The following is a 26,104-nucleotide window of genomic DNA, read 5'->3' as shown; positions in this document are numbered from 1 at the left end:
GTGTGCCACCCCTCAGTGAATACCAATACTACTTCTTTCTATATGTATGAAGTAAAAGACATCCATTAAATCATGCAGACATCAGTGATTAGTCCTGATTATAATAAAACAGAAGGAATACAGACAGAGTTCATGTTCGGTGGATGTTTAGATCAGAAAAGTCTGGCAGCCTGACGTCTAAGTCTCCTAAATTCTCCTACATCTCCATCTGCACTCCTGGTGCTACTTTTGGTTTTTTTGGAGAGGGCCGAGTTAAACAGTAGAGAGTCAGAGCGCTCCCTTGTGGTGCCGGCATGAATTTCAACTCCAACTTTTCTGCTCAACTTTTCCCAGCAAGAGAAACTCAGAAATACCCAGAAATACCAAACCACAAATACCAAACCACAAATACAAACCACAAATACCAAACCACAAATACCAAACCAGAAACGTGGAGCAGTGATAAAACTTCTCCAGGGCCTCAGTGACAACTCAAGTTACAAAATATCCCCACAAAAATCCCTCAGACATCTCTAGCCTTATCTAAGGTTAATGTTTATGGGTCTTGCATATGAAAGGCTAGAAAAATAAATAAATAAATGAAGTTTTGGAGTGTCCTACTAAAAGTCCTGACTCAAACCAAGCTGAGATCAGATTGAAAGCAGCACCTGAAATAAGCGATTCATGTTCTAAACCCTATAGAATTATGTTTGATTTAGAACAGTTTTCCAAAGAAGCAATGGCTAAATTTGACTAATATTGACTGACAGAAGGTGTTTAGTTGTAGTTATTGCTGTTAAAGGTGTAACTATCTGTCTGTATGTCTATCTATCTATCTATCTATCTATCTATCTATCTATCTATCTATCTATCTATCTATCTATCTATCTATCTATCTATCTATCTCCCTGTCTATCTATTTATCTGTCTATCTATCTATCTATCTATCTATCTATCTATCTATCTATCTATCTATCTATCTATCTATCTATCTGTCTGTATTTCTATCTATCTATCTATCTATCTATCTATCTATCTATCTATCTATCTATCTATCTATCTATCTATCTATCTATCTATCTATCTATCTCCCTGTCTATCTATTTATCTGTCTATCTATCTATCTATCTATCTATCTATCTATCTATCTATCTATCTATCTATCTATCTATCTATCTATCTATAAATCTGTCTTTCTGTCTATCTATCTGTCTGTCTGTTTGTCTGTCTATCTATCTACATAGATTAGTCGAACATTTAATCTTTTTAATCTAGCACTGTTACGCCACAGCATGAAGGTCCTGGATTCGATTCCCAGGAAGAGCAGTCTGGGTCCCTTCTGTGTGGAGTTTGCATGTTCTCCCCGTGTCTGTGTGGGTTTCCTCCCACAGTACAAAGACATGCAGTCAGGTTAACTGGAGATACAAAATTGCCCAGTGTGTGAGAGTGTGTGCGTGAGAGTGTGTGTGTTTGCCCTGTGCTGGACTGGCAACCAGTCTGGAGTGTTTCCTACCTTTCGCCCAGTGAATCAGACCCACTGCGACCCTGAACTGGATCAAGCACTGCTAAAACAATGCATGAATAAATGAATTATTATAATAATTATTTTCAGTGTTTATCTGAAGAAGCTGCAGTATGCAAATGAGCTCTCCAACTCATGACTAAATCTTATTTTTAGTGCCATGTTTCCTAACCCTCCTCCAAAATCACCAGATGAGTTCCTGTGGGTGTTTAATGACTCACAGCATTCAAAACAAATGGAACCAACAAATGGAAACCGTTTCAGTCAAAATAACGCAGGCCAGGATTATTTCGCCACACTGACAGTTTGAGGCTTCACACTTCGAGAGTCACCGGTTTTATTAGGTCCCGCCCACCTTCACACAAACTGCACTTTCCGACCAGTCACGTTACATGTAATGACTGCGGTGTGCTATATACCTTTTTAGTGTTAGTAGATGTTTAATTGGGTGCTGGAATTAGCAAAACATGGTAAGTGTGAATCAGCATGGTAAGTGTGAACACTGCTAGGTGGAGTTGTGCATTCCAGCTTTTAACTTTCTCAAACAGTCAATAAATCCTGTTTTTTATTTGATGATTTATTTAAAATAAAGTGAACAGCAGAACATTATCAGTGATTGTCAATAATGTGAACAGAGTAAAAATACACTGCAAGTCAAAAAAGGTGGACCTCTGTACCTTTGCAAGGGGGTAAGTGTCTTTTGCATTGCGGTATTCGTGGGCCTTGTATCTGGAAGCATGATTTAAGCTGACGGGTGTGTCTGAAAACCTAGTGAGCTGCCTTGCTGCCTACTGCCTACCTGATCAGCTGCCTCAGTAGAGAGGATTCTAATAAGACATGGAACTCATGAGGCAGATTATTTAGACGCACTACTTGGAAATTATCGCGATTACGTCACCACAGTTTTAGCGCCAGCTAACGTCTCCCTCCGTGTCCCGAAAACGGTTGAACTTATAAACGACACTTGTGCACCTTTATACAAATTACAAATCAATGAGAATTTATTTACATTTGAAAAGAACTCTGTTGGTTGCTCCACATTCATCCTCCATATTTGTACTGTTTTGTGAGAAAAGTCGTGCCGCACTGAATGCTGGGATTGTCCTCAGCGCTGAGGAAGAATCGGAGGCTCCCTCATTATTTACACACCCTCTTCTCGGAAGTGTACGATGACGTCAAATGTGTCTAATGTGTAGAGAAAGAGCTAGATATCTGGATAGACCCTGTGACTTATCAGTTAATAGTTAATAAAATGCTCTTCATTTTTCATGTCGCCTAAAAATAAACAGCAAATTTTGAATGAAAGTTTAAAGGGAAATCTGACGTGTGCCAACATGACAGATTTATACCATTTGCCTGCCAGAAACAGCTGGGTACACCTAACCAGGTAAACCTTTCAGAAGTATAACTTAACCAGTAAGGAATAAAATGGTACAGAATGATTTCCAGCTCCAGTTGCTTCATGAGGTAGAAGGAAATGGCACAAGCAACCTAAAAACACTGAACCATCCTGTTTGGTGTAAACACGACAGGCCGGTGGTGGCATCATGAAGGTGTGGGCGGCAGGTCTAATACATGCCACAAGTCATCTGTTATAGCGTCACTGTTCCAGATGGTTCCAGGAATGTGACAGTTTGCTTCAGTGGCCTGAACAGTCCAGAATCTCAGTTTATGAGGCTCAGTCAAGCTTTACAGTCAAGTTGCAATCAGGTGTATTAAGAACATTCCTGTAGAATTTTGTAGAAATAATGCCTAGACAAATCAGTTTCATCCAGTGGAGGTGCAACAATATGCAGAAGGAGCTACTGGACTGGCAGAAGTACGATTCAATCCTGACAAATTTCAGTCTGGCAGACCTTTTATTGCTGGATACCCTCTCACAATTTCTCACACCCCCCCAGCTCGCCAAAGCTTGACATTCATGCTAAGAAACATAAAACATGAAAAACTGGGGTCAACTATGTTAACGCCAATGGTAACCAATGGTGGGATGGTTATCTAACCAGCTAATGGTCAGTTGTCCACAAACTTTTGACCCTATGGTGTAGAATTGTTTTTATTGCTTCCAACTCGGCTGTTATCTAATACAGTGGTTCTCCACCAGGGGGCCGAGGAGCCAATCGAAAAAAGGGGGTCCCGTTGCATTTAAAAAAGAATTACACATGATTGAAAGGGAAATTCGATAAGCTATTGGCATATGGGCGATCTCTTGTGACCTACAGCCTACAGTCGGGTCTGTGAGAATGGACACACAGTTGCCCAACACAAAAGTGCAAAGGTCAATGGATGTGGACTATGAAAGATTCCGAGTTAGTTGGTGATGCAGATCCAGATGAAGTATATTCGGGTGATTAAGCTTCTACCATCAGTTTACGAGAAGTAAGTCCACTACATCAATCACAATCAGAAAATATCAAGATATACCTTGAGCAATGAGCAAAAACTATATTTTGGTCATCCCAGACAAATATTTAAACACTAGCGCTTTTCCACCAAAAGAGCTGCTTCTTAAACCGGTTGTGTTCATGTTTCTTCGAACCTTGGTGTTTTTTAGAGAACCGACCTGCGTTTCCACCAGTTTTTGGGAACTAACCTGCGTCATCAACGGTAGGCGTTACACAACGAAAGTAAAGAGTAGTAACATGATGGCGACGCATGTAGGTTAACTGTGGGGATTTGTGCTGTTGTTACAGATGTTCGTTTTTATGCAAAAAGCATCGCTCAACTATTGCTGATAAGATGACGTAGACGTCTTTGTCGCAGTTGTTGTTTTCTTTAGTTCATTGACGTGAGAAGCGTTTTTCGCTTCACGTTCACCGTGACCCTCAGTGCAAATAGCTGATTTGCTCAGCGCTCAGGCTTGCGCGATAAAACATCACTAAAGTTCCATGACACAAACATCCATCTGTGTGAAATAACCATCAAATCCAGTCTAAAAGCTCCACATGTATCTGTGTTTAGCGGTATTTACTTCACGTGTAGCGCAGCATAAAAAAAAAATCGTTACGTGGTTGAATGTACTAAAGGTACGACATAGGAACACTCAATTTCTCTCTGCTATTACCGGTTATAAGTGCTCGGTTCATCGTTTCAAGTTCATCGGTTATTGTTTTAGTACAAGCCACGTTCTGTCCGGGCCACTTTTACCACGTCATATCACACAGCTCATCTCTTTTGAGGCGCTTTGAAAATATCAGCGGCAAACTGGCTCAAAATTCAATCAGGTGAACTTTAAAAGATGGAAGTGTAGTGTCAAGCTCCACACGAGACAACAGCACAGTGGTTTTGCAGCTTCTCTTGTAAAAGCGCCCACAGATGATGTCACGGTTCGCACTGAAAAACCAAGTATTCTGTGGTGCCAGATTAGATGCTAGTTCACTGTCTGAAACATCTTTTTTTTAGGGGAAGTAAACACGCAGAACTGGTTCAAATCAAATTCGTGAACCGGAAAAGGGGTATAAGAGAAAAAAAGGTTAAGAACCGCTGATCTCACAGATGAAGGTTAAGTTCCAAAATGTAGCCATATAATGACAACCGTCTTGATTTTTGCACATATTAAGCAGCTGTAGAAAGAATCAAACGTCTCGTTTTTACAACATGCTACAAAAATGAACTCACCTGTGTCCAGAGCCTGGCTAAGTTCGGTCAGGATGCTGGATGCCGGGTGGGTATTATAAAGTACCTCATTTTCCCAACCTAATCAAAAATACACAAGACAAACAGGACAGAAATGTTACAGTGAACAGCCATCGTATAACAGACCAAAGTGAGAGAGAAAATCATAGCAAAAAAGTTTAAAACTTTGTGACTTTGTTTCTTCAGTAGGTTGAAATCTGCGCCGATAGTAAAGTCAATACCTCCAAACAAATTAAATAAGTTCACAAAGTCTAAAGAACATTGAATATTTATGTATCGAGCGTGCGGTCAATTAGCGAGGTGCAGTATGACGGATTAGCTATAAGTGTGCTGGTGTGCTGGGTGGTACTGTGCCCGCGGTGGTTAATGACTGAGTGAGTAAGTGAGTAGTAAAGCTCACCCGGTCTCTCCAGGGCCTCCACGAGTCGCAGTACCACGACCGGGGCCTGGCTGGGCACGCTACACAGCTCCGGAGCCTCCGCCGTCCCGCAGCCTGTCATCACAGAGAGGGGGAAAGGATTAACCACAGACCATCCGATACGCACCCTCCATTATTCACACGAGAGAAAAAAGAGTAGCAGGAGGAGAAAGATCTGCAATATTCCACCCTGACATCCCACATTCTCTGATTAGCTGCCTGCCTCTAACCGGCTGTGGCGGTCGTCCCTGGAGAGAGAAGGCTGTCACGCTCACGCTGCCATTACTGATATATGCTACACTGTCCACACCGCCACACAGCGCATACAGAAACATTAATACTTGTGGTCATTATAAATAAAGACAAGCCTTTTTTGTCATGAAAATAATGAGAATGAAAAAGTAACTTAACACAAAACCTTAAAATATAGACTGCATGGTCAAAAGTATGAGGACAGTGAGCGTCTTGAAAATGTTTACTGTACAGTGGGCCACTTTTGTGCCTATTATAGTTTCTATTCTATAAAAGATTGCATTTATTTATTTATTCATTAGGATTTAACGTCATGTTTTACACTTTGGTTACATTCGTGACAGGACAGGTGATTACTGCTTACACAAGGTTCATCTGCTCACAGGTTTAATGTCAAACACAGTCATGTATCTCCAATTCACCTCACTTGCTTGTCTTTGGACTGTAGGTGGAAACTGCAGCTCCCGAAGGAAACCCACACAGACACGGGGAGAACATGCAAACTCTGCACAGAAAGGGCCCAGACCGCTCCACATGGGAATCAAACCCAGGACCGTCTTGCTGTGAGGCGACAGTGCTACCCAGTGACCCACCGTGACACCCAGGACAGATTTTTTATAAGATTTTAGAGTGTGTCTGTGGAAATGTGTGTCCCAACACATGATAGATAACAGATGAGAATCCCAAAGGTGCTCAGCTGGGTTAAGGTCTGGACCTTCGTTCCTTTAAACCAATCACTTTCATGAACTTTGCTTTGTGCACAGAGACACGATCATGATGGAACAGTAAAGGACCGTAGAAGCAAAAATAGAAGATTGTTGTTAGCAGTGGGTATGGCTGAAACACCTGGACTCAGTACTAAGTTATGCACTAGAACCAATACCATTTCCCGTGAGCTCTCCTCCCTGGTAACTGCCTCTGAGAGGTTTTGGTAGGTACATCAGCTTTACTTTAGTTTTAAACATTTGCACAGTGATAGCTCAGTGGTTAAGGTACTGGACTAGTAAACAGAAGGTTGCCGGTTCAAGCCCGACCACCACCAAGTTGCCACTGTTGGGTCCCTGAGCAAGGCCCTTAACCCTCAATTGCTCATTGTGTTTCGCTCATTGTGTAAGTCGCTTTGGATAAAAGCGTCTGCTAAATGCTGAAAATGTAAATGTAAATTTGTATCTGCACCACAAGAACTATGATGTTGCTGAGAAAATATTATCAGGTCAGTACTGGTGTATTTCAGAGGTTCTCAACCAAAGGGTCGGTGCCCCATAGAGGGCTTCAGTGAGCCTAGAGGGAGGGTCGAGTTGTATTTAATTGAGAAAAGTAAAAAATAATGACGTGATGGGATGGGAAAATCAATAGACTACTGGCATATGGGAGATTCCTTGACATGTAATATAGATGTATATTAAACTGCCTGTAGCCCACGTGGGGTCTTTGAGAATGGACACATATTTGATTTGTCCACCCCGAAAGCGCAAAAGTCAACAAACGGCAAGAAAGAAAGATTCAGATTCAGTTGTTCATGCAGATCACAATAACTTTTATCATCCTCGCCGAAAGCATATCTCCAAAAACTCAACTTTTCAGGGAAAAAGAAAAAAAACTTTTCCTCCTGTGCAAACAAACCACAGATGGCGACATTTAGATAAAATTCAGCACAGAAATAAAAGTATATCTTTATCAGGTCATCAGTCTGTCGGTTTCATATGTAAAATGGACTCAAATGTACAAATATAAATCATGTTTACAAGCATGCAATTGAATAACCTGAATAAACTGTATAGATCAAACATTACACATTTCTCAAACAGTACCAGAGGGGAAGGAGGAGGTGATACGCGGTTTTGATGGACAGGTCTAGCAGCCAATAGAAATACTTGTTAAAGATATTCGTGATTTTTTAATCTTTTCATTGGTCATTTTGATATTCGCTGCTATGGACAGACAGAGATTTATACCCACAATCAATACATGTCAAAAAGTGAAAACCGCTCATTAACATTTTTCATTCGTGTAACATTCAAGTGTCTCAAGTTTACTGGTTAATTTGCACTATGAGGCGTCCTAGCAATCCTACGGCAATTCAGTTAGCAATCGGTTAGACAAAATGTCCAAGATGTCGAAGTAAAGCAGCTAAAAACATGACTTGGAAAACTAACAACCAATTCTGTGGTTCCCATTATCGCTGGATGTTCTAGGTTTACATTCAACCTTTAAGGTAGCTGTGATGTGTAATAAAGCTTCTATTTATTCTATTATTTAATGTATGAGTGTAATTTAATTACTAATGTGAAATGTGGCTCTTTTTCTTAAAAAATCTGTGAAACGAAGCACATTTTGCTGTGAATTTAGCAGGGCCATAATCATAACCCTTGCCCGAGAAAATGTCCCAAAAAACTGTATCGCTAGTAAGTACAGAAGTATAGCTAAACCAGTAAGGAATAATCATGGTACAGAATGATTTCCAGCTCCAGTTGCTTCATGAGGTAGAAGGGAATGGCACAAGCAACCTAAGCTCACTGAACCATCCTGTTTGGTGTAAACACGACAGGCCGGTGGTGGCATCATGAAGGTGTGGGCGGCAGGTCTAATACATGCCACAAGTCATCTGTCATAGCGTCACTGTTCCAGATGGTTCCAGGAATGTGACAGTTTGCTTCACAGTGGTTCAGTGGGTAGCAATGTCACCTTACAGCAAGAAGGTCCTGGGTTCGATCCCCAGGTGGCGCAGTCCGGGTCCTTTCTGTGTGGAGTTCTCCCCGTTTCTGCGTGGGTTTCCTCCAGGTGCTCCGGTTTCCTCCCACAGTCCAAAAACATGCAGGTCAGGTGAACTGGAGACACTAAATTGTCCATGACTGTGTTCGATATAACCTTGTGAACTGATAAATCTTGTGTAATGAGTGACTACCGTTCCTGTCATGAAAGTAACCAAAGTGTAAAACATGACGTTAAAATCCTAATAAACAAACAAATAAACCCTGAACGCTTTGAATCATCACACACTGTGGGGTAAACATGGAAACAAAAGAAGAGTCTTTGTACAGTATTTTCATATCTGAAAGCTCCCACAGCAGAATACTTAGCGATGCGAGAGCTAGCCAAGTCGTATGACATTGGAATGCTTGAGTGAAAGGCGGTGCTGTGAGGTGTTGTGAGGCATTTTCATACATAACCGCTCCATTAAGATCCCGCCAGCATGAGCATGACTATGAGCGCTCCCATGAGAGATCCAGAAGTTTCCCACTGGCTTGTGTGGAGCGAGAGCCGTCGAGAGGACTCGGGCGTCCTGCGTCGTGTTTTGAAGCCTCACCGGTGCTACATGTAACAATCCTGCGTAATTAGGACCGATGTGTACAATCTGCCACTATTACCGCCTCTCCATCTTCTCTGTCATTCTTCATAATTAGGAAATATTTGTTTGTCTGATTGGGACGCGCATCGTAGCATCTGTTGATTATCCCGGACCGCTGGGTACGCTAATCTCGGTAGCAACGGCTTTGAATAATTTCATGTTTAGCCAAGTTGCTACAAAGAGGTTTAGTCTAATTTGGGTGACTTGTGTGAATTAATGTAGTTAATGAAGTAACTAAATAATAGGGCAGTTGTAGCCTAGCGGTTAGGGTACTGGACTAGTAATTGAAAAGTTGCTGGTTCAAGCCCCACCACTGCCAGGTTGCCACTGTTGGGCCCTTGAGCAAGGCCCTTAACCCTCAATTGCTTAGATAATATAGTCACAGTACTGTAAGTCGCTTTGGATAAAAGCGTCCGCTAAATGCTGAAAATGTAAATGTAAATAATCTGCCATATGAGTTAGATGAATTATTAGAATCCTTTCTATTGAGGCAGCTGATCAGGTAGGCAGTGAGGCAGCAAGGCAGCCGAGGCAGCTCACTAGTGTTTGTTACTCTGTCTTTACTTTCCTCTGTGTATATTTTGTAATTACAAAAAGAAATCTGTGACTAAGATGCACAAACTAGCATCTGTTTAGGAAGAGCTTGTTTGGGGCCGTGGATATTTGCGCTATGCTAATTAGAAAGTCAGCGGCTCTGAAGCACCTTGGCTAAATCTCACGTGGATTTTCCCGAAGCCTCGGGCTTATTCGAGTGACTTGTGCAAATTAAAAAAGTAATGAATCGAAATCCGGCATACAAAGCGAGTGTAAATTAGCATATAGGCGTAAACTCAGATAAAAGTTGGGAATCGAGTCCAATCGCGGACAAAAGGGAGCAAATAGCGAAGCCGGCGTTCCGTGACTATCGTTATGCAAATGCAGGAATGATTCTTTAGGTAATAGAAATGAAAGCACCCTGAATGAGAGAGAGATTAAAAGTATAAACACTCGGGAAGCCGTGATGAAGGTGGCACACGGCTGGCAGCAGGGATTACATTTGTTAACGGCGAAGCACATTTGTATTCCAGCAACGCCAGGCGCCCTTAATTGCTCCACATCCCGTCGATCCCTCTGCGGACCCCTAACACGGCACTGCTTATGAATGAGCCGCAGCCGAACCGCAGCCGAGCCGCAGCCGAGCCTGTGCCGCCTGTATGGTAATTCTCTCCAGCGTCTTTGTTCTTGGCTCCTCACACTTCTCTGTGTTCCTCGCAGGCATCACATGTTCACATGAGTGATGGGAAATAACAGCACATGTCAGACGGGACCGTGTGTATTTAGCACCGGTGAACTGCACATGTAAAAGGTTACACGCGTGTTTCTGTGTGTCTGAGCTACAACAGAGCTGTGGCTTGTTTTTTGGACTGTGCCGTGATTAGCATCGCAGTCACAGCGCATCGCAGTGCCAATTCCTCACGGTGTTATAACTTGGACTTCAGGGGTTATAACTCGGACTCCGCTCCTACCTGGCTGACACCGAAGTCCTTTCAGGGGGGCCTGGACAGTCAGAGTTTGATTTGCTTTCTTTGTTTTAGTATTTCAGTTGTGGAGACAAAAAAAGGGCAGTTGTAGCCTAGTGATTAAGGTACTGGACTAGCAATCAAAAGGTCACTGGTTCAAGCCCCACCACTGCCAGGTTGTCACTGTTGGGCCCTTGAGCAAGGCCCTTAACCCTCAATTGCTTAGACATTATACTGTCACAGTTCTGTAAGTCGCTTTGGATAAAAGCATCTGTTAAATGCCGTAACTGTAGACAAAGCCTCCCAACCCTCAAAAACATGCAGCAGGTAGACTGGTGGCTTAAAATTAAAGTAGTTAAAGTTGTACTGCAGCTCTAACCAAGATTAAGTTGCATGCTTTGTTAGCCCCCTTTCATGCTGTTCTTCAATGGTCAGGACCCCCACAGGACCACCACAGAGCAGGTATTATTTAGGTGGTGGATCATTCTCAGCACTGCAGTGACACTGACATGGTGGTGGTGTGTTAGTGTTTGTTGTGCTGGTATGAGTGGATCAGACACAGCAGTGCTGCTGGAGTTTTTAAACACCTCACTGTCACTGCTGGACTAAGAATAGTCCACCAACCAAAAATATCCAGCCAACAGCGCCCCGTGGGCAGCGTCCTGTGACCACTGATGAAGGTCTAGAAGATGACCGACTCAAACAGCATCAATAGATGAGCGATCGTCTCGGACTTTACATTTACAAGGTGGACCAACTAGGTAGGAGTGTCTAATAGAGTGGACAGTGAGTGGACACAGTATTTAAAAACTCCAGCAGCGCTGCTGTGTCTGATCCACTCATACCAGAACAACACACACTAACACACCACCACCATGTCAGTGTCACTGCAGTGCTGAGAATGATCCACCACCTAAATAATACCTGCTCTGTGGTGGTCCTCGGAGAGTCCTGACCATTAAAGAACAGCATGAAAGGGGGCTAAGAAAGCATGCAGAGAAACAGATGGACTACAGTCAGTAATTGTAGAACTACAAAGTGCTTCTATATGGTAAGTGGAGCTGATAAAATGGACAGTGAGTGTAGAAACATGGAGGTGGTTTTAATGTTATGGCTGATCAGTGTATATATGCTGCTCTCGTATGAAAACTGTTTGATGAAACAACCCATTAGCTACAGAATACACCTAACAGATGGATATTTGTTTGAGGAACTATTAAATATTCCTTTAGAGAAAAAAAATCAAACCTGTATTAATAATTTCTTATATTTCTGCAATCTAAATGCACACAGGCTAGCATCACAGTCGATCATCTTCTATACCATTTATAAACAATGACAGCCTATTATATTTGCCTCACAACCTGAAAATAGCATTCAGGGAATGATGTATGAGCCTCACATATGTATGTATAAAAGAACCCCTATGCTGCGAAACAAAACAACACAACACAACGTTTGTGGAACAGCTAGCTAGCGGTAGCTCCGTTGTTACATTACAGACTGGAAGTACAACGTCTCCGATGCTTAAGGAGGAAACAGAAGTCCTGCAGATGTTATCTGTTTTCTATTAAGCGGACAGAAGGCAATTTCTCAGACTTTATTGCAGCACAGGGGTGTGCGTGAGTGTGTGTGTGTGTGTCCACTGTCCAGGCATGTGTGTGTTTTTTAACGAGGCAGAGCTGCACTGGTCAGGGTGACAGAGAATTACTAGAAGGATCAGCACTTCTGCACAAAGCCATTACAGTGGACACAGCAGGGGTCAGCACGCCGGACACAGAGGAGCCACAAACGTACGTTACACAAACATTCAATACATTTCTCATCTTTCTCTGCACTTGGGGATTTTCTTACATATCACAATACTCACCGTGCACTCGCACAACTCACACAAGTCAACTCTTTTACTGAAAGTGTGCAGCTCGCTTCAGCCACCAGCAGGGGGCGTCTGCATCTCTGCCGATTTTCAGACAGACTCTGTGCTGCTGAAACCAAAGGTGTCAGGTGCTCAAACCGTTTTTGCACTACGGACCGGTTTCATATAAGATATCATTTCACGAACCGGCGGGGGCGGGAGGATATTCCACCAGCTCACCAGCACCAAGATTCTGAACACCCTAGTTTGAATCTCGGCTCTGCTACCTGACGGATGGGCGCCATCTAGTGGGCAATTCACAGTGCCTGCAGCAGACAAAATCTGCCACGAGTCTGCTGGGTGGGAAAAGACTGGACTAAGTAGGTGGGGCCTTCTAACGCTGGCAATGGCCCTGGTTAGCAGCCTGAGGCACCTGTGCAGAAGTGGATGAGCCTCATGTGCGAATCCACCAAAGCACGGGCAAAAAAGAAGGGTTCGAAAGGGGACTGTGCGTGCGTCGGAGGGGGCGTGAACAAGCAAAACATACCCACCTCGAAGGCAATCGGGGTTCTCAGCATCGGAAGACTAATTAGCTGAGCTTTTTTCACTGCAGCAAGATGCTCCCACCTAGTGGTGACAGGAGACAATATCACCCGGAGTGTGTTCCTTACGTCCAGTCTTCTCCGTAACTTTGTTTGGGTTGCCTTCACTGCAGAAAATCCTGCTTTACAAAGATATGATGTTGGAAATGGAAGCTGTGTTTCCATTGCTTTTGTAGCGATCTCTAATTATGTATTCTCTCTGTGCGGCCCGATAATAAATGGCCCGGTGGTTGGGGACCAGTGCTGTAGGGAAGATGGACAGGTAATGTCTGGCTGGTAATGTCCAGAAATTCTGTAAGGTATCAGATTATCGTTCACAAAGGCATCAGCGCTGGTCTAAGGTGCCCTCCTGCCATACCCAGGCTAGCCAGCAAGGGGGGTTGGAGGTGCAGATTGATGGATTGTGCAGTTCTAATTAAAAGCGCTCTCTGTGCCTAATCAAACACTTGAAGGAGACAATGTTAAAGCGTATCAGGGACTCCTGACTCTATGACAATTTTTGGTGAATCTCTTGCTAGCATTTTTAGCTCTGGTTTCTAACATCCTTTGGTTTTGAGTTTTCCTATGGATGACATGGTGGCATCTCAGTTTTTAGCTGCTTTTGGTTCTGCTCTCTTGTGTCTTAAGTGAGCATTGTATTTTAGCCCACCGGTGGATTGAGTAGCTGTGTCATTGCACCCTACACCTCTTTTGTTTCATCTTGAGTTTGAACCTGTGTTTTTAGTGTTTCCTGGACAATAAAGTGCAGTGTTTCAGGTCCATTAATGCAGCCTCCTGTTTTTTATTTCAATTCTTGAATGCCGCTTCAGACTGAAGCTTAAATATCAATTTTATTTTGTGCTTTACTCCGCTTTTATTACTTTCTTCATTCACTGAGTTATTATATTTCTGTTCTTTTGTTTTTGTGACTTTTCAGCCACAGCATTGTTCAGTCTTGGTTACGCCTCCTGCAATTGGGTTCACTTTTTTTCATCGCATGTTACATTCATGACAAATACAAAACATCTATACAGATAACTTTACTAAAAAACAAGAATGAATACAGAATAAACTAATTTATAATATTCTCCAGCTACGACACTGTATTATGTAAGCTGAATAACAAATAACAGTTGCTACAAAACATCTGAATTCAATCTCGGATCAAGGAAGATATCACAAATGAGCTCTGACAGAGGGAACAGCGACGGCACCGAACGCTCATCTTATCAAGAGAAGAAAATCCTGATCTTGTCTTACATCTACAGGGAATAAAAATATCTGCTGCATCTCCATCATTCACAGAATGAGATTATAGAAATGACTCAAATACGTCTTTCTGCCCTGATCGTGTCAGCCAGCCGTTTCACTTCCGGCGCTCATATCGACAGAGTAGCTACGGCGTTTTTCACTCGAGTACAGGCAGTGTAGCCTAGTGGTTAAGGTACTGGACTAGTAATCAAAAGGTCGCTGGTTCAAGCCCCACCACTGCCAGGTTGCCACTTTTGGGCCCTTGAGCAAGGCCCTTAACCTTCAATTGCTTAGACAATATACTGTCACTGTCACTGTACTGTAAGTAAGTAAGTATGTAAATGAGTGCACCTGCCCAGGCTTACGTTAGTCACATTATTCAAACATCCTGCCAGACGTCAGCAACCAAAAAGGAGAAACGCTTCAAACTCTACGTTTCAAGCCTTATGCACAACTACAAAAATAATAATGGCCCTGACCCTCCTCGAAGGCAATCGAGGTTCTCAGCAGCGGAAGACTAATTATCTGAGCTTTTTCATTGCAACGAGATGCTCCCACCTAGTGGTGACAGGAGACAATAACACCCGGAGTGTGTTCCTTATGTCCAGTCTACTACATAACTTTGCTTTTGTAGCAATCTAATTATTTATTCTTTCTGTGCGGCCCGATAATAAATGACCCGGTGGTTGGGGACCAAGGCTGTAGGGAAGATCGGCAGGTAATGTTCGGCCGGTAATGTCCAGAAATCCTGTCAGCTATCAGATTATCGTACACAAATGCATCTGCACTGGTCTAACCTGCCCTTCTGTTAGCTGACAGCTGTTAGCATTCATCCAAATGCTGGTGTTTTTTCAGACATGAATATGAGAAATATGTATGAGGGATCTTCAAAAAGTTTCCACACTTGTATGTTTTGGTTATGAGCGGTGTGGGTGTAGTAGGAGTAGTAGTAATCGGTCGTGTCTGAGGGACGCTTATAGTCTGGATTTAGCTCCATCTGATTTCTACCTTTTTGGACGCTCAAAGAAGCTTTAAGGGGAAGAAGATTTTCATGTGATGATGATGTGAAAGCAGCGCTGCATCAGTGGCTACGAGCTCAACCAAAAACATTTGTTGCTGATGGCATTAAACAGTTGGTACGACGCTGGAAAATGCATCAGAATACACATAACATGTGGAGAAGTGATGTTACTTGTTTTTAAAATTCTTAATAAATAGAGTTTAAAAAGTGTGTAGTGCACATCCACTGATTCCACATCTCCATCCAATTACTGCTCCAGATCTCTAGTTCTTGTCACGAGTCTAAATAAAAGTGGTTTCGCTCCGGGTTCTGACTCGACTAATCTCCAGTCTCATGTAAACATGAACACCCACTCGCCATCTCGCCCGCATACACAAGCTACGTGATGCCAAGAGCTTCACCCTCCCACCACACACACACACACACACACTAGTTTCTCTCCAGGCTGATGTCTATGCACGCTGAATCGTTTAGATAATGGCAATAACGTGTCACTAAAACTAATTGAATTTGGAGGTGCTTTCCAACGCAGCCGTCCGGACAGATGGTGTTTCTCAGCCCCTATTGATTATGTGTTCATTGTCTATTCCAGCAGGAGTAAGAAAATACATTATAGCAATCAATTGATCCTACAAATTTTATCTGATGTATGCACACACACACACACACACACACACACACGCACATCAAACACTGGCTCTCACACATGCACACACGAATGTGTGTAATTAAAACTGAAATGAAGCCTCTGAAGCCGCTGCCAGAGGGAGCCGGATGATCCATTTAATTCCCCTCAATCTGTAAAAAGTTTCGGGTGGATGAATAATCAGTGAAACTTCAGTGTTTATTAATTCATGCATCAGCTGGAACAGCTCCATCCTGATCAGAGCCGCAGGATGAATCAAACGTCCTGTCTTTGGGGTGGGGAAAGTTTTCGACATGCGAGCGGGCTGAACTGCCATCTGAGGTGGGAAGATGTGTGTCAAAATAATTAATAAAGCAGCAGTAGAGGTGTTAAAAACCTGAGTTTAATCCTCAGTAAATTAGAGCTGTGTGTGTATACTGTATATCTTACAGATTGTTGTGTCCCTGTGTCCTATATAGTTAGTAGCAGCTTTGCGTACTTGTATCAACACTAGTTGTGCTGTCTGGTTAATTAGGGCACAGGTCGCTCCGCTGAACCAGAAATCTTCACAATATCCCAAGTTTAGTCTCTCAGTCTGCCTGAACACACATATTTTTGTGTATGAACATCATACTTATTATTATTATTATCATCTTCATTATCATCATCATCATCATCAATCATCATCATATTATTATTATTATTATTAAATATTATTATCATCAGTATCATTATTATTATTTTTATTATTTAATTTAAGAATTACCATTATTATTATTATTGTTATTAATAATAATAATAATTATTATTATTATCATTAATTATTAATATTATTTATTTATTTTATTATTATTAATATTATTATTATTATTTATTTTAAGAATTATTATTATTATTATTAATATTATTATTATCATCACTATCATTATTATTATTATTATTTTTTTAATTATTATTATTTAATTTAAGAATTACCATTATTATTATTATTATTTTATTATTATTATTATTATTATTATTATCATCATTAATTATTTTATTATTATTATTTAATTTAAGAATTATTATTATTATTATTATTATTATTATTATTATTATTAATATTATTATTATTAATTACACCCGCTTATAGACAGGTGGTCGATCAGGTTGTCCTCTGGAGCAGTCAGAACAATCTTATTTAATTGCACACACAGGATTTTCACATTCACTTCCATTTCTTATTTATATATTTTTCTATTTTTCTAAAAGTTTTATATTGCACAAAACTCTGCACCTTTTTAAACCCACAATGTGAATTGCACATGACAATGTTTACAATGTTTTCAACGTTTACAGGTATGAATGTGTGTTAGAGAGTGAGCTGTGTGAGAAAGATTGTCTTTATTGTATTTTTCATGCACTGCAAGCATCTGTGTAACCAAAAACAAATTCCTTCTATGTGTGAGCAGACTTGGCCAATAAAACCTGATTCTGATTCTGATTATCATCATCATTATCATTATCATTATTATTATCATTATTATTATTATTATTATTATAAAGGGTGCTCTGGTTGTCTATTATGCTGACCCACCACCTCTGTGATCCGTGTTTGATTCTCAGCACTGTTATCAGCCGGATGGGCGTCTATGCAGACATGACTGGTCATGTCTCAAAAAGAATTTGGTCAAAGCCCTGCAATGAATTGGTGCCCAGTGTGCCCAGTGTTTACTGGTACAATCAGACCCGCAGCTACCCTGACCAGGTTAAAGCAGTAGTAAACTATACAGTAATTATAATTTGTGCTTGGGTGGCAACGTTGTCTATTACACTAGCCCACTGTTACTGAGATCCAGGTTCAAACCTCAGCTGTACTATCAGCCAGTCAAGTGAAAGAGGAAGCAAAGAAGAAGATAAAGACAAGGATGAAGCAGAAAGAACAAAGAACATGAAGAGAAGCGAGATGAAAGAAGAAAACACAGTATGACTGTGAATGCTGGAAAATCAGGGTGAGAAAGCAGGAAGGAAAAAATTTAAAAAGATCGAGTGAACTAATGAAAGACACGAGAGGGAGAAGAAGAGATGGAGGAGGGAGTTCTGCATGAAAAAAGGAAAAGCAGGTGCCACAACTGGCCCGGAGAGAGAGAGGGGTCAGACCACAAGCTTTCCAAAAACACACCACCTGGTAGAGGCTCGGCCTCGGATGTTTCTCCTCCAGCCAATGAGTGAAGCTCATGAGAGGGGCGTGGAGCACATGCCTCTTCAATCAGAGCCAAAGAGAGACGGAAACAGAGAGCATGAGAGAGAGAGAGAAAGAGCGAGAAAGAAAGGGAGAGAGAGGGAGAGAGAAGAAAGTTGAATGCGCGAAGTCGGCAAAAATCAAGAAGAGAAACTTAAAAAGGTAAAAATGAAGCATTCAAGTCAGAAAAAATAGAAAAATAGAAAGAAATTGCAGCTAAATAAAATATTTTGCTTTGCCATTGATGTTTCCTCATGTACAAAAACACCGAGCAAAAAAAAAAAAAAAAAAAACAATAATCAAATCAAAAAACAAACAAAAAAACAAGTAACCAAACAAAATAAACAAGTAACCAAACAAAAAAACAAAATCAAAACAAAAAACTAACAAAAAAACATAAAAAAAAAAAAAAAAAAAACAACCTGAAAAAACAATAATCAAGCAAAAAACAAATAATCAAACCAAAAAACAAACAAAAAAACAAGTAACCAAACAAAATAAACAAGTAACCAAACAAAAAAACAAAATCAAAACAAAAAACTAACAAAAAAACATTCAAAAAGAAAAAAAAACACAAAAAACAAAAAACAAAAAAATGAAACCAAAAAACAAACAAAAAAACTAAACAAATAACCAAACCAAACAACAACCAAACAAACAACCAAACAAACCAACAAAAACAAATAAAAAGGTAAAACAACCAAAACTAAAAACTAAAAACAAACCAAAAAACAAACAAATAATCAAACAAAATAACCAAACCAAAAACAAATAACCTAACCAAAAGACTAAAAAATAATCAAAAACCAAACAAAAACCAAACAAAAACCAAACAAAATAACCAAACCAAAAACAAATAACCAAAAAACATAAAAAACAAACAAATAACCAAACAAAAAAAAGCCAAACAAAAAAAACAAACAAAAAATGAAACCAAAATAAAAAACACTGCCCAGTATGTTCACTGCTTTTATAGATTTTGGATCTGGTTTGGTCCCACCTATGAAAAATCTGCAATGAAGTGAACTGGCTACTGGGTGGCACGGCGGCTCGGTGGGTAGAACTGTCGCCTTACAATAAGAAGGCCCTGGGTTTGATTCCCCGGTGGAGCGCTCTGGGTCCTTTCTGTGTGGAGTTTGCATGTTCTCCCTGTGTCCTAAAAGACTAAAAATACCAACAGTCCCCCAGGTATGAGTGTGTGTGAATGTGAGTGTGTGTTTGCCCTGTGACGGACTGACGACCTGTCCAGGGTCCACGTGACCCTGAATAGGATAAAGCAGACAATGAATGAATGAATGAATGAATGAATGAATGAATGAAGTGCCTACTCCAGTTGTTCTTAAGTGGGAGTGAATGTGTGATCCCCTGTAGTGGACGGACCCTTTATACAGGATATATTTAAATCTTGCAAACTCATAATTCTGATAGAATTTCTTCTGGGTATATGATTTGGCTACTCTAAAATGTCCCCAGATGTTAACGGGTGAGTGTTTGGCAACCTGTGATGGACTGCTAGGGGAATCAGGGTGTACTCCTGCCATAAGGGCTGTGTGGATGCACAAAAGGACACAGGGGAAACGGCCGGGTAAAAAAATAAAGTGAATGTGGTATCAGCGGGGGTGGGGGGTGGGGGGGGTGGGGGGGGGGGGCGCAGCGTTGCACTCATCATCATGTTGTGTAGTTGGAACATAATGCTCATTTAGTGAGCGCTTATTATGTAGCTATTACAGACCTCAACTGAGAGTGGATCAAATGTGTGTGTGTGTGTGTGTGTTTCCAGGCTGAGCTCCTGGCTGTAGACCACTGAGCCATGCATAATTAATAAGGCCGGGGAGATAAAAGCAGACCGAGGTTATTTTTCCACTTTTTTTGAGCTTGGCGCAGGGCATCCGTGCCCGTGTTTTTAGAACACATCTCTCATGTTTCTTGCAGTAATTGGCATCCTTTAGAGAAAATAAATGTAGGCCAACACGCTCCTGCCAGCCACAAAATATTTAGCAGATACAGCCCATCCACCCCCTGCGGCTCCGACGCTGCACGCGGCATGCAGACGGATAAAGTGCTGCCAGGGGCCCGCTGCACGTCAGGGCCCTTAACGAGAACACAGAGAGCACAGGAGATCCAAGTGTGAGAGGACTTCAGAGTCCAAACTCTTGGAACCACCGCTTAAAAACATGCCAGTGGGAGAATTAGCTGCTCTACATTGCTCTCTGAGTGAGTAAACAAGTCAGTGTGTATTACCCTGCAATGAACTAACACAGTGTATAGGGAGTACTGCTGTTCTGCACAGGCACTGCAACCTTGACTAAGATAATGAATGCAAAAATGAATAAACAATTAATGGTAGAAAATGTAACTTTGCATAAATAAAGCGCTCCAGTGGTGCAGCAGGCTGTTACGCTAACCCACCACAGCTGAAATAGGGGCAGATGTAACCTGGTGCTTAAGGTACTGGACTAGTAATCGAAAGGTTGTTGGTTCAAGCCCCACCACTTCCAGATTGTCTCTGTTGGTCCCTTGAGCAAGGCCCTTAACCCTCAATTGCTTAGACAGTATACTTGTCATTATAAGTGTCTGCTAAATGCCAAAAATGCCTTAAATGAAATAAGGGTTCGAATGGATGGATGGATGGATGGATGGATAGATAGACATAGAAACCCATTCCATGACGCTCTACACACTGTTCTTGAGCTAATCTGAAGGCCACATGAAGTTTGGAGGTCTGTAGTGATTGACTCTGTAGAAAGTTGGCGACCTCTGCGCACTATGTGCCTCAGCATCCGCTGACCCCGCTCTGTCATTTTACGTGGCTACCACTTCATGGCCAAGTTGCTGTCGTTCCCAATCGCTTCCACTTTGTTATACTACCACTGACAGTCGATCATTTAGTAGTGAGGAAATTTCACGACTGGACTTGTTGCACAGGTGGCATCACGGTGCCACGCTGGAATTCACTGAGCTCCTGAGAGCGACACTAATGTGTGTAGAAGCAGTCTGCATGTCTAGGTGCTTGGTTTTATACACCTGTGGCCATGGAAGTGATTGGAACACCTAAATTCAATTATTTGGATGGGTGAGTGAATACTTTTGGCAGTATAGTGTATAATCTCGATTCAGATAAAGCTGTGTGGCTGTTTGAAGTAGTAAGTGTATCTCATCTGCTGAGCTACTAGATTAAAGCATCCTAATTCTGTCTATTTTATTTGTGTAGACAATCAATTCCCATCTTCACAAATCCTGACCTGAAATTATTCTTACTTTACAAGCTCTGAATGTGAGAGTGTGAGTTTGCTCTCGTAGCTTGTCATCCAGAAGACTTTGACCTAGCCACATCATGCAGGCAGACTGTACTCCTGTAATCCTCAGCTCTTCCTCCGTAACAAGGACCTCAGGGTCTCATCATCTGGCACTATACTGACAGTTATTCCATCGTTTCTATCTGTTTGGTTTTCCTGGTGGTGTACAGTACAGGTTTACTAGTGCCTTCTTCCAAATCTTTAATTGATGTCACTGCAGTTGTCACCTTTGTGAGCATCGACCAGTGTTTCTGCTGCCCAGAATAGGTTGTAGGTTTAGTCTGGCATCTCAGGTAGGACCTTTCTGTAATAGGAGACCCTGACTGGAGATAAAACTCCATACAGCCTAGCTCTCACAAACTATGTAACACCATACATTATATTACTGTTTTAATTTCATATTTGTATATCGAAGAGCACTTATATTCCTTCCTTTCAGTGCTTTTTATGTATTGTTCATTTTCCGTTATTTTTACTTTCACCCTACAGTTGTGTAATATGGCATGTGAGTGATATGTAGAGATCTACATTTCTGCTGCGGTAACAGACCATCTATCCATCCAACCAACCATCCATCAATCCAAGCAACTATCTATCCATCCATCCATCCGTCCAACCTTTCATTCATCCATCCATCCATTCATCCAACCAACCAACCAACCATCCAACCAACCAACCAACCATCCATCCATCCATCCATCCAACCAACCAACCAACCAACCATCCATCCAACCATCCAACTTATCATCCATCCATTCATTCATCCAACCAACCATCCGTCCATCCATCCAACCAACCATCCAACCTATCATCCATCCATCCAACCAACCATCCATCCATCCATCCATCCATCCATCCAACCTATCATTCAACCATCCATCCATCCATCCAACCTATCATCCATCCATCCATCCATTCAACCATCCATCCACCCATCATCCATCCAACTAACCAACCTTCCATCCATCCATCCATTCATTCATCTAATCTATCAGATGCACATTTAGCCTTTTTGCCTCAAGAACACACTTGACCATGAGAAGATTCATTAACATGTTCATTACCATCAGCGTATCAATTTGACTGAAAAGCATGAATAAATATTTGAAAACTGCATAAGCACATAAACACAACAGAATATGGTATTTTAAGATCAAGCATCTCCATGATTAAGAAGCATAAGAAAACATTAAAGAGGTAAAGTTTTTATATTACATCTGTGCTATTTTTAGTGTATAGGCGTCAAAAACAACCTCATTATCCAAAGCGGCTTACAATTATCACTGAATGCAATCTAAGCAATTGAGTGAGGGTTGAGAGCCTTGCTTAGGGGCCCAACAGTGGCAACTTGGCTGTGATGGGGCTTCAACCTGCATTCTTCGAATGACTAGGCAAGTACCTCAACCGCTGAGCTACTACTGCCCTATTACTGTCTGCTCTCAAACAAAGGAGATTACGAGGCGTGAAACACATCCTTGTCTGCTAGAGTCCTAAACCAGAGGTTTTAAAAAGCAGAAAACATGTATATAATTCATTACTGAACACATCATTTATTGGTCAGGTTCATTTCTGTATTTAACTAAGAGAAATGTGCGGCCAGTGTTTAGGACAAACACCTAAACGATGCATTCAACCACCACCAATTAAGACTAAATATATTTGCAGATTTCAGTGTAAGCAGCCTGGTTTCACAGTTCTTGTGCAATGCAGAAATGTGTCAGCCCTTGTCGTACCTAATTGGGGTTTTAATGTATTTATTGACCGGCCTCTTTATCTGAGGCCAAAACACGTCAATGAGTTCTCGGTGTTTGCGCTGCTAGTTTTGCAAATGTACGACTAGAAATGCTGAGGGCCGAGAGATGCTTTAGCGGGAAATCGATGAATCATTTCTCTTCGTCGTGCGTGAACCACTTCGCGCTGATGACGCAACCCAGTGGTCATTTGCTTCATTATATTCCACCCCAGAGAGGTGAGGAAAATAACTGTGGTCTGTTATTGCCGGTGATAATTGCTAGTTTGCAATCTGCTGAATGAAATGCACAAATGAAACTGCTCGGATTGTATTCAATTACTTTCCACGCTACACTGTTAATGCTTAACACACCCCGAAAACGCGACTGCACACACAGACAGGCCAGGATATATAGCAGTGTAAAAAATTAATTGCCCCCTTTTTAATCCCCCGTGTTATTGCATATTTGCCACAGCGCCGGATTTAAGGTCGTTAAACAAAACATGATATTGCACTTAGCGAACTTAATTAAGAACATGACACATTTAAAAAAACGTTCGTGTGATTTATATAAGAAACTAAGTTATCAAGAAATAAACCCATGTGAAAATTTAACTGCCCCCCTGTTACTTTAATTAACCTGTTCACTAAATTTAAGTGACAAGCCAATGTGCCTAATTAAACGTAGTCGGGTTTGATTACTACAGCCGGTCCAGTACAACATCAATCTCGTTTATCTTGAACCTCACCATCAGATTCCAGCTTTGATCTTAACGTGATGGAATCTGGTGGAACTTCATCCACACATTGATTGAGCTGGCTGTGTGGCAAACTTTAGGAAGACTGTCAGAGCAGAAGTAAGCAAGGTTTCTTCCAGGATGACCTTGTACCTGTCTTGATTCCTTCTTTTACAATAACAAAACTGCTCAAATAATCATAGTTTTAAAATACACGCTGGCCTGGCTGTTATTTGCTTCTAAGCTTTCTCATATATAACAAGACATAATATTATAGTTACATTTACAATACATTATATACTTAATATAAATTATATACATAATATACATTATATACTTATTATACTTATTATTCTTATTATACTTTATTAAGCATAATTTATATACACATGTATACACCGATCAGCTATAACATTAAAACCTCCTGCTTGTTTCTACACACATTGTCCATTTTATCAGCTCCACTTACCATATAGAAGCACTTTGTAGTTCTACAATTACTGACTGTAGTCCATCTCTTTCTCTGCAAGCTTTGATACCCTCTTTCATGCTGTTCTTCAATAGTCAGGACTCTCTCAGGTCCAATAATGGAGTTTTTAAACATCTCACTGTCACTGCTGGACTGAAAATAGTCCACCAACCAAAAATATCCAGCCAACAGCACCCCGTGGGCAGCGTCCTGTGACCACTGATGAAGGTCTAGAAGATGACCGACTCAAACAGCAGCAATAGATGAGCGTTCGTCTCTGACTTTACATCTACAAGGTGGACCAACTAGGTAGGAGTGTCTAATAGAGTGGACAGTGAGTGGACACGGTATTTAAAAACTCCAGCAGCGCTGCTGTGTCTGATCCACTCATACCAGCACAACACACACTAACACACCACCACCATGTCAGTGTCACTGCAGTGCTGAGAATGATCCACCACCTAAATAATACCTGCTCTGTGTTGGTCCTGTGGGGGTCCTGACCATTGAAGAACAGGGTAAAAGGGGGCTAACAAAGCATGCAGAGAAACAGATGGACTACAGTCAGTAATTGTAGAACTACAAAGTGCTTCTATATGGTAAGTGGTGCTCTGTTAGTGCGGTTGGTTACAATAAGTGTGGGCGCTTGCTTTAGAACTTTAGAGCACCGTTGATGCGCACAATATGAACCAAACGCTGGATGTGATGTCACAAGATGTGACACTAAACGTGCTGTGAGAGGACAACGAGCAGAGGACCAACCCATGTTATATGTGCATCACTTTAATTTTGTTTTATTTATTTGTGTTAATGCTAAGCAAACCAGGACTAAATACATCACTGTATTAATTTCTTGGTTGGTCTGAAGCAAGGGAACCAAACTACAAACATAAACACACCCTAAATCATCCTAATCCTTTATTTCTATCCACACTCACTATAGTACTGCTTTGTTTCCATTAGCAAAACTCTTTGTTAGCTGTTAATCTCAGTCACTCCAGCCAGTAAACAGACAGTTTAATGAACAGTCACGACTATTCGACGTCTCACAAACTGCTGCCGGTGATACGACCTTCGGAGCTAGCCTCCTCGACAAAGTGACAGGCACCAAAGCGCTCACGCTAGGATCTCATTTACAGAGGCGGAGATTAAATAAGGTGTCTGACAGTTTAGCGGCGAACCGGCAGCTAATGCGACGTCACATTCCGGGCGTATTTTATAAAGGCGTTAATGAGCTTTTTGAAAACTGTGCCTCTGCTTGCATCGACATCAACGCTAATCGCTAGCTTAGTGTCATAACGTGGACTTAGCTGGAGTGCCGAACTGTCAGGAAAACAAAGAGCTGCTGCAGAAGATGAGGAAATTTATCTCTCCACAGAGGCCCTGTGTAATATAATCCCTTTTACAGGTTGATTGGGACGATCTGACACACCGGCTATAATAAAGTCGCTATAAATAACAACTGAGATGCAGAGGAATATATAAATATACACCGATCAACCATAACATTAAAACCACCTCCTTGTTTCTACACTCACTGTCCATTTTATCAGCTCCACTTACCATATAGAAGCACTTTGTAGTTCTACAATTACTGACTGTAGTCCATCTGTTTCTCTGCATGCTTTGTTAGCCCCTTTTCATGCTGTTCTTCAATGGAC

General features: G+C 41.4%; 1 protein-coding gene and 1 non-coding gene across 2 annotated transcripts in view; one reads left to right on the top strand and one right to left on the bottom strand.

Moving 5' to 3' along the window:
- Nucleotides 1–26,104, bottom strand: part of pik3r3b (phosphoinositide-3-kinase, regulatory subunit 3b (gamma)) — a 287,104-nt gene that overhangs the window by 195,896 nt on the left and 65,104 nt on the right. The window contains exons 3-4 of the mRNA XM_062998002.1: nt 5,538–5,630; nt 5,120–5,197 (exon numbers count right to left, since the gene is read on the bottom strand). Coding sequence (XP_062854072.1) covers nt 5,120–5,197; nt 5,538–5,630 — 171 coding nt within the window. The remainder of the gene's footprint in view (nt 1–5,119; nt 5,198–5,537; nt 5,631–26,104) is intronic.
- On the top strand, nt 14,513–14,585 carry trnat-agu (transfer RNA threonine (anticodon AGU)). The gene has a single exon. It is a non-coding gene; the product is annotated as a tRNA-Thr (tRNA).

This window comes from Trichomycterus rosablanca, chromosome 6 (genome assembly GCF_030014385.1).
Source record: "Trichomycterus rosablanca isolate fTriRos1 chromosome 6, fTriRos1.hap1, whole genome shotgun sequence".
Taxonomy (NCBI): domain Eukaryota; kingdom Metazoa; phylum Chordata; class Actinopteri; order Siluriformes; family Trichomycteridae; genus Trichomycterus; species Trichomycterus rosablanca.
Note: the sequence above shows the minus strand (reverse complement) of the source record. Positions and strands in the feature narration are given on the sequence as shown.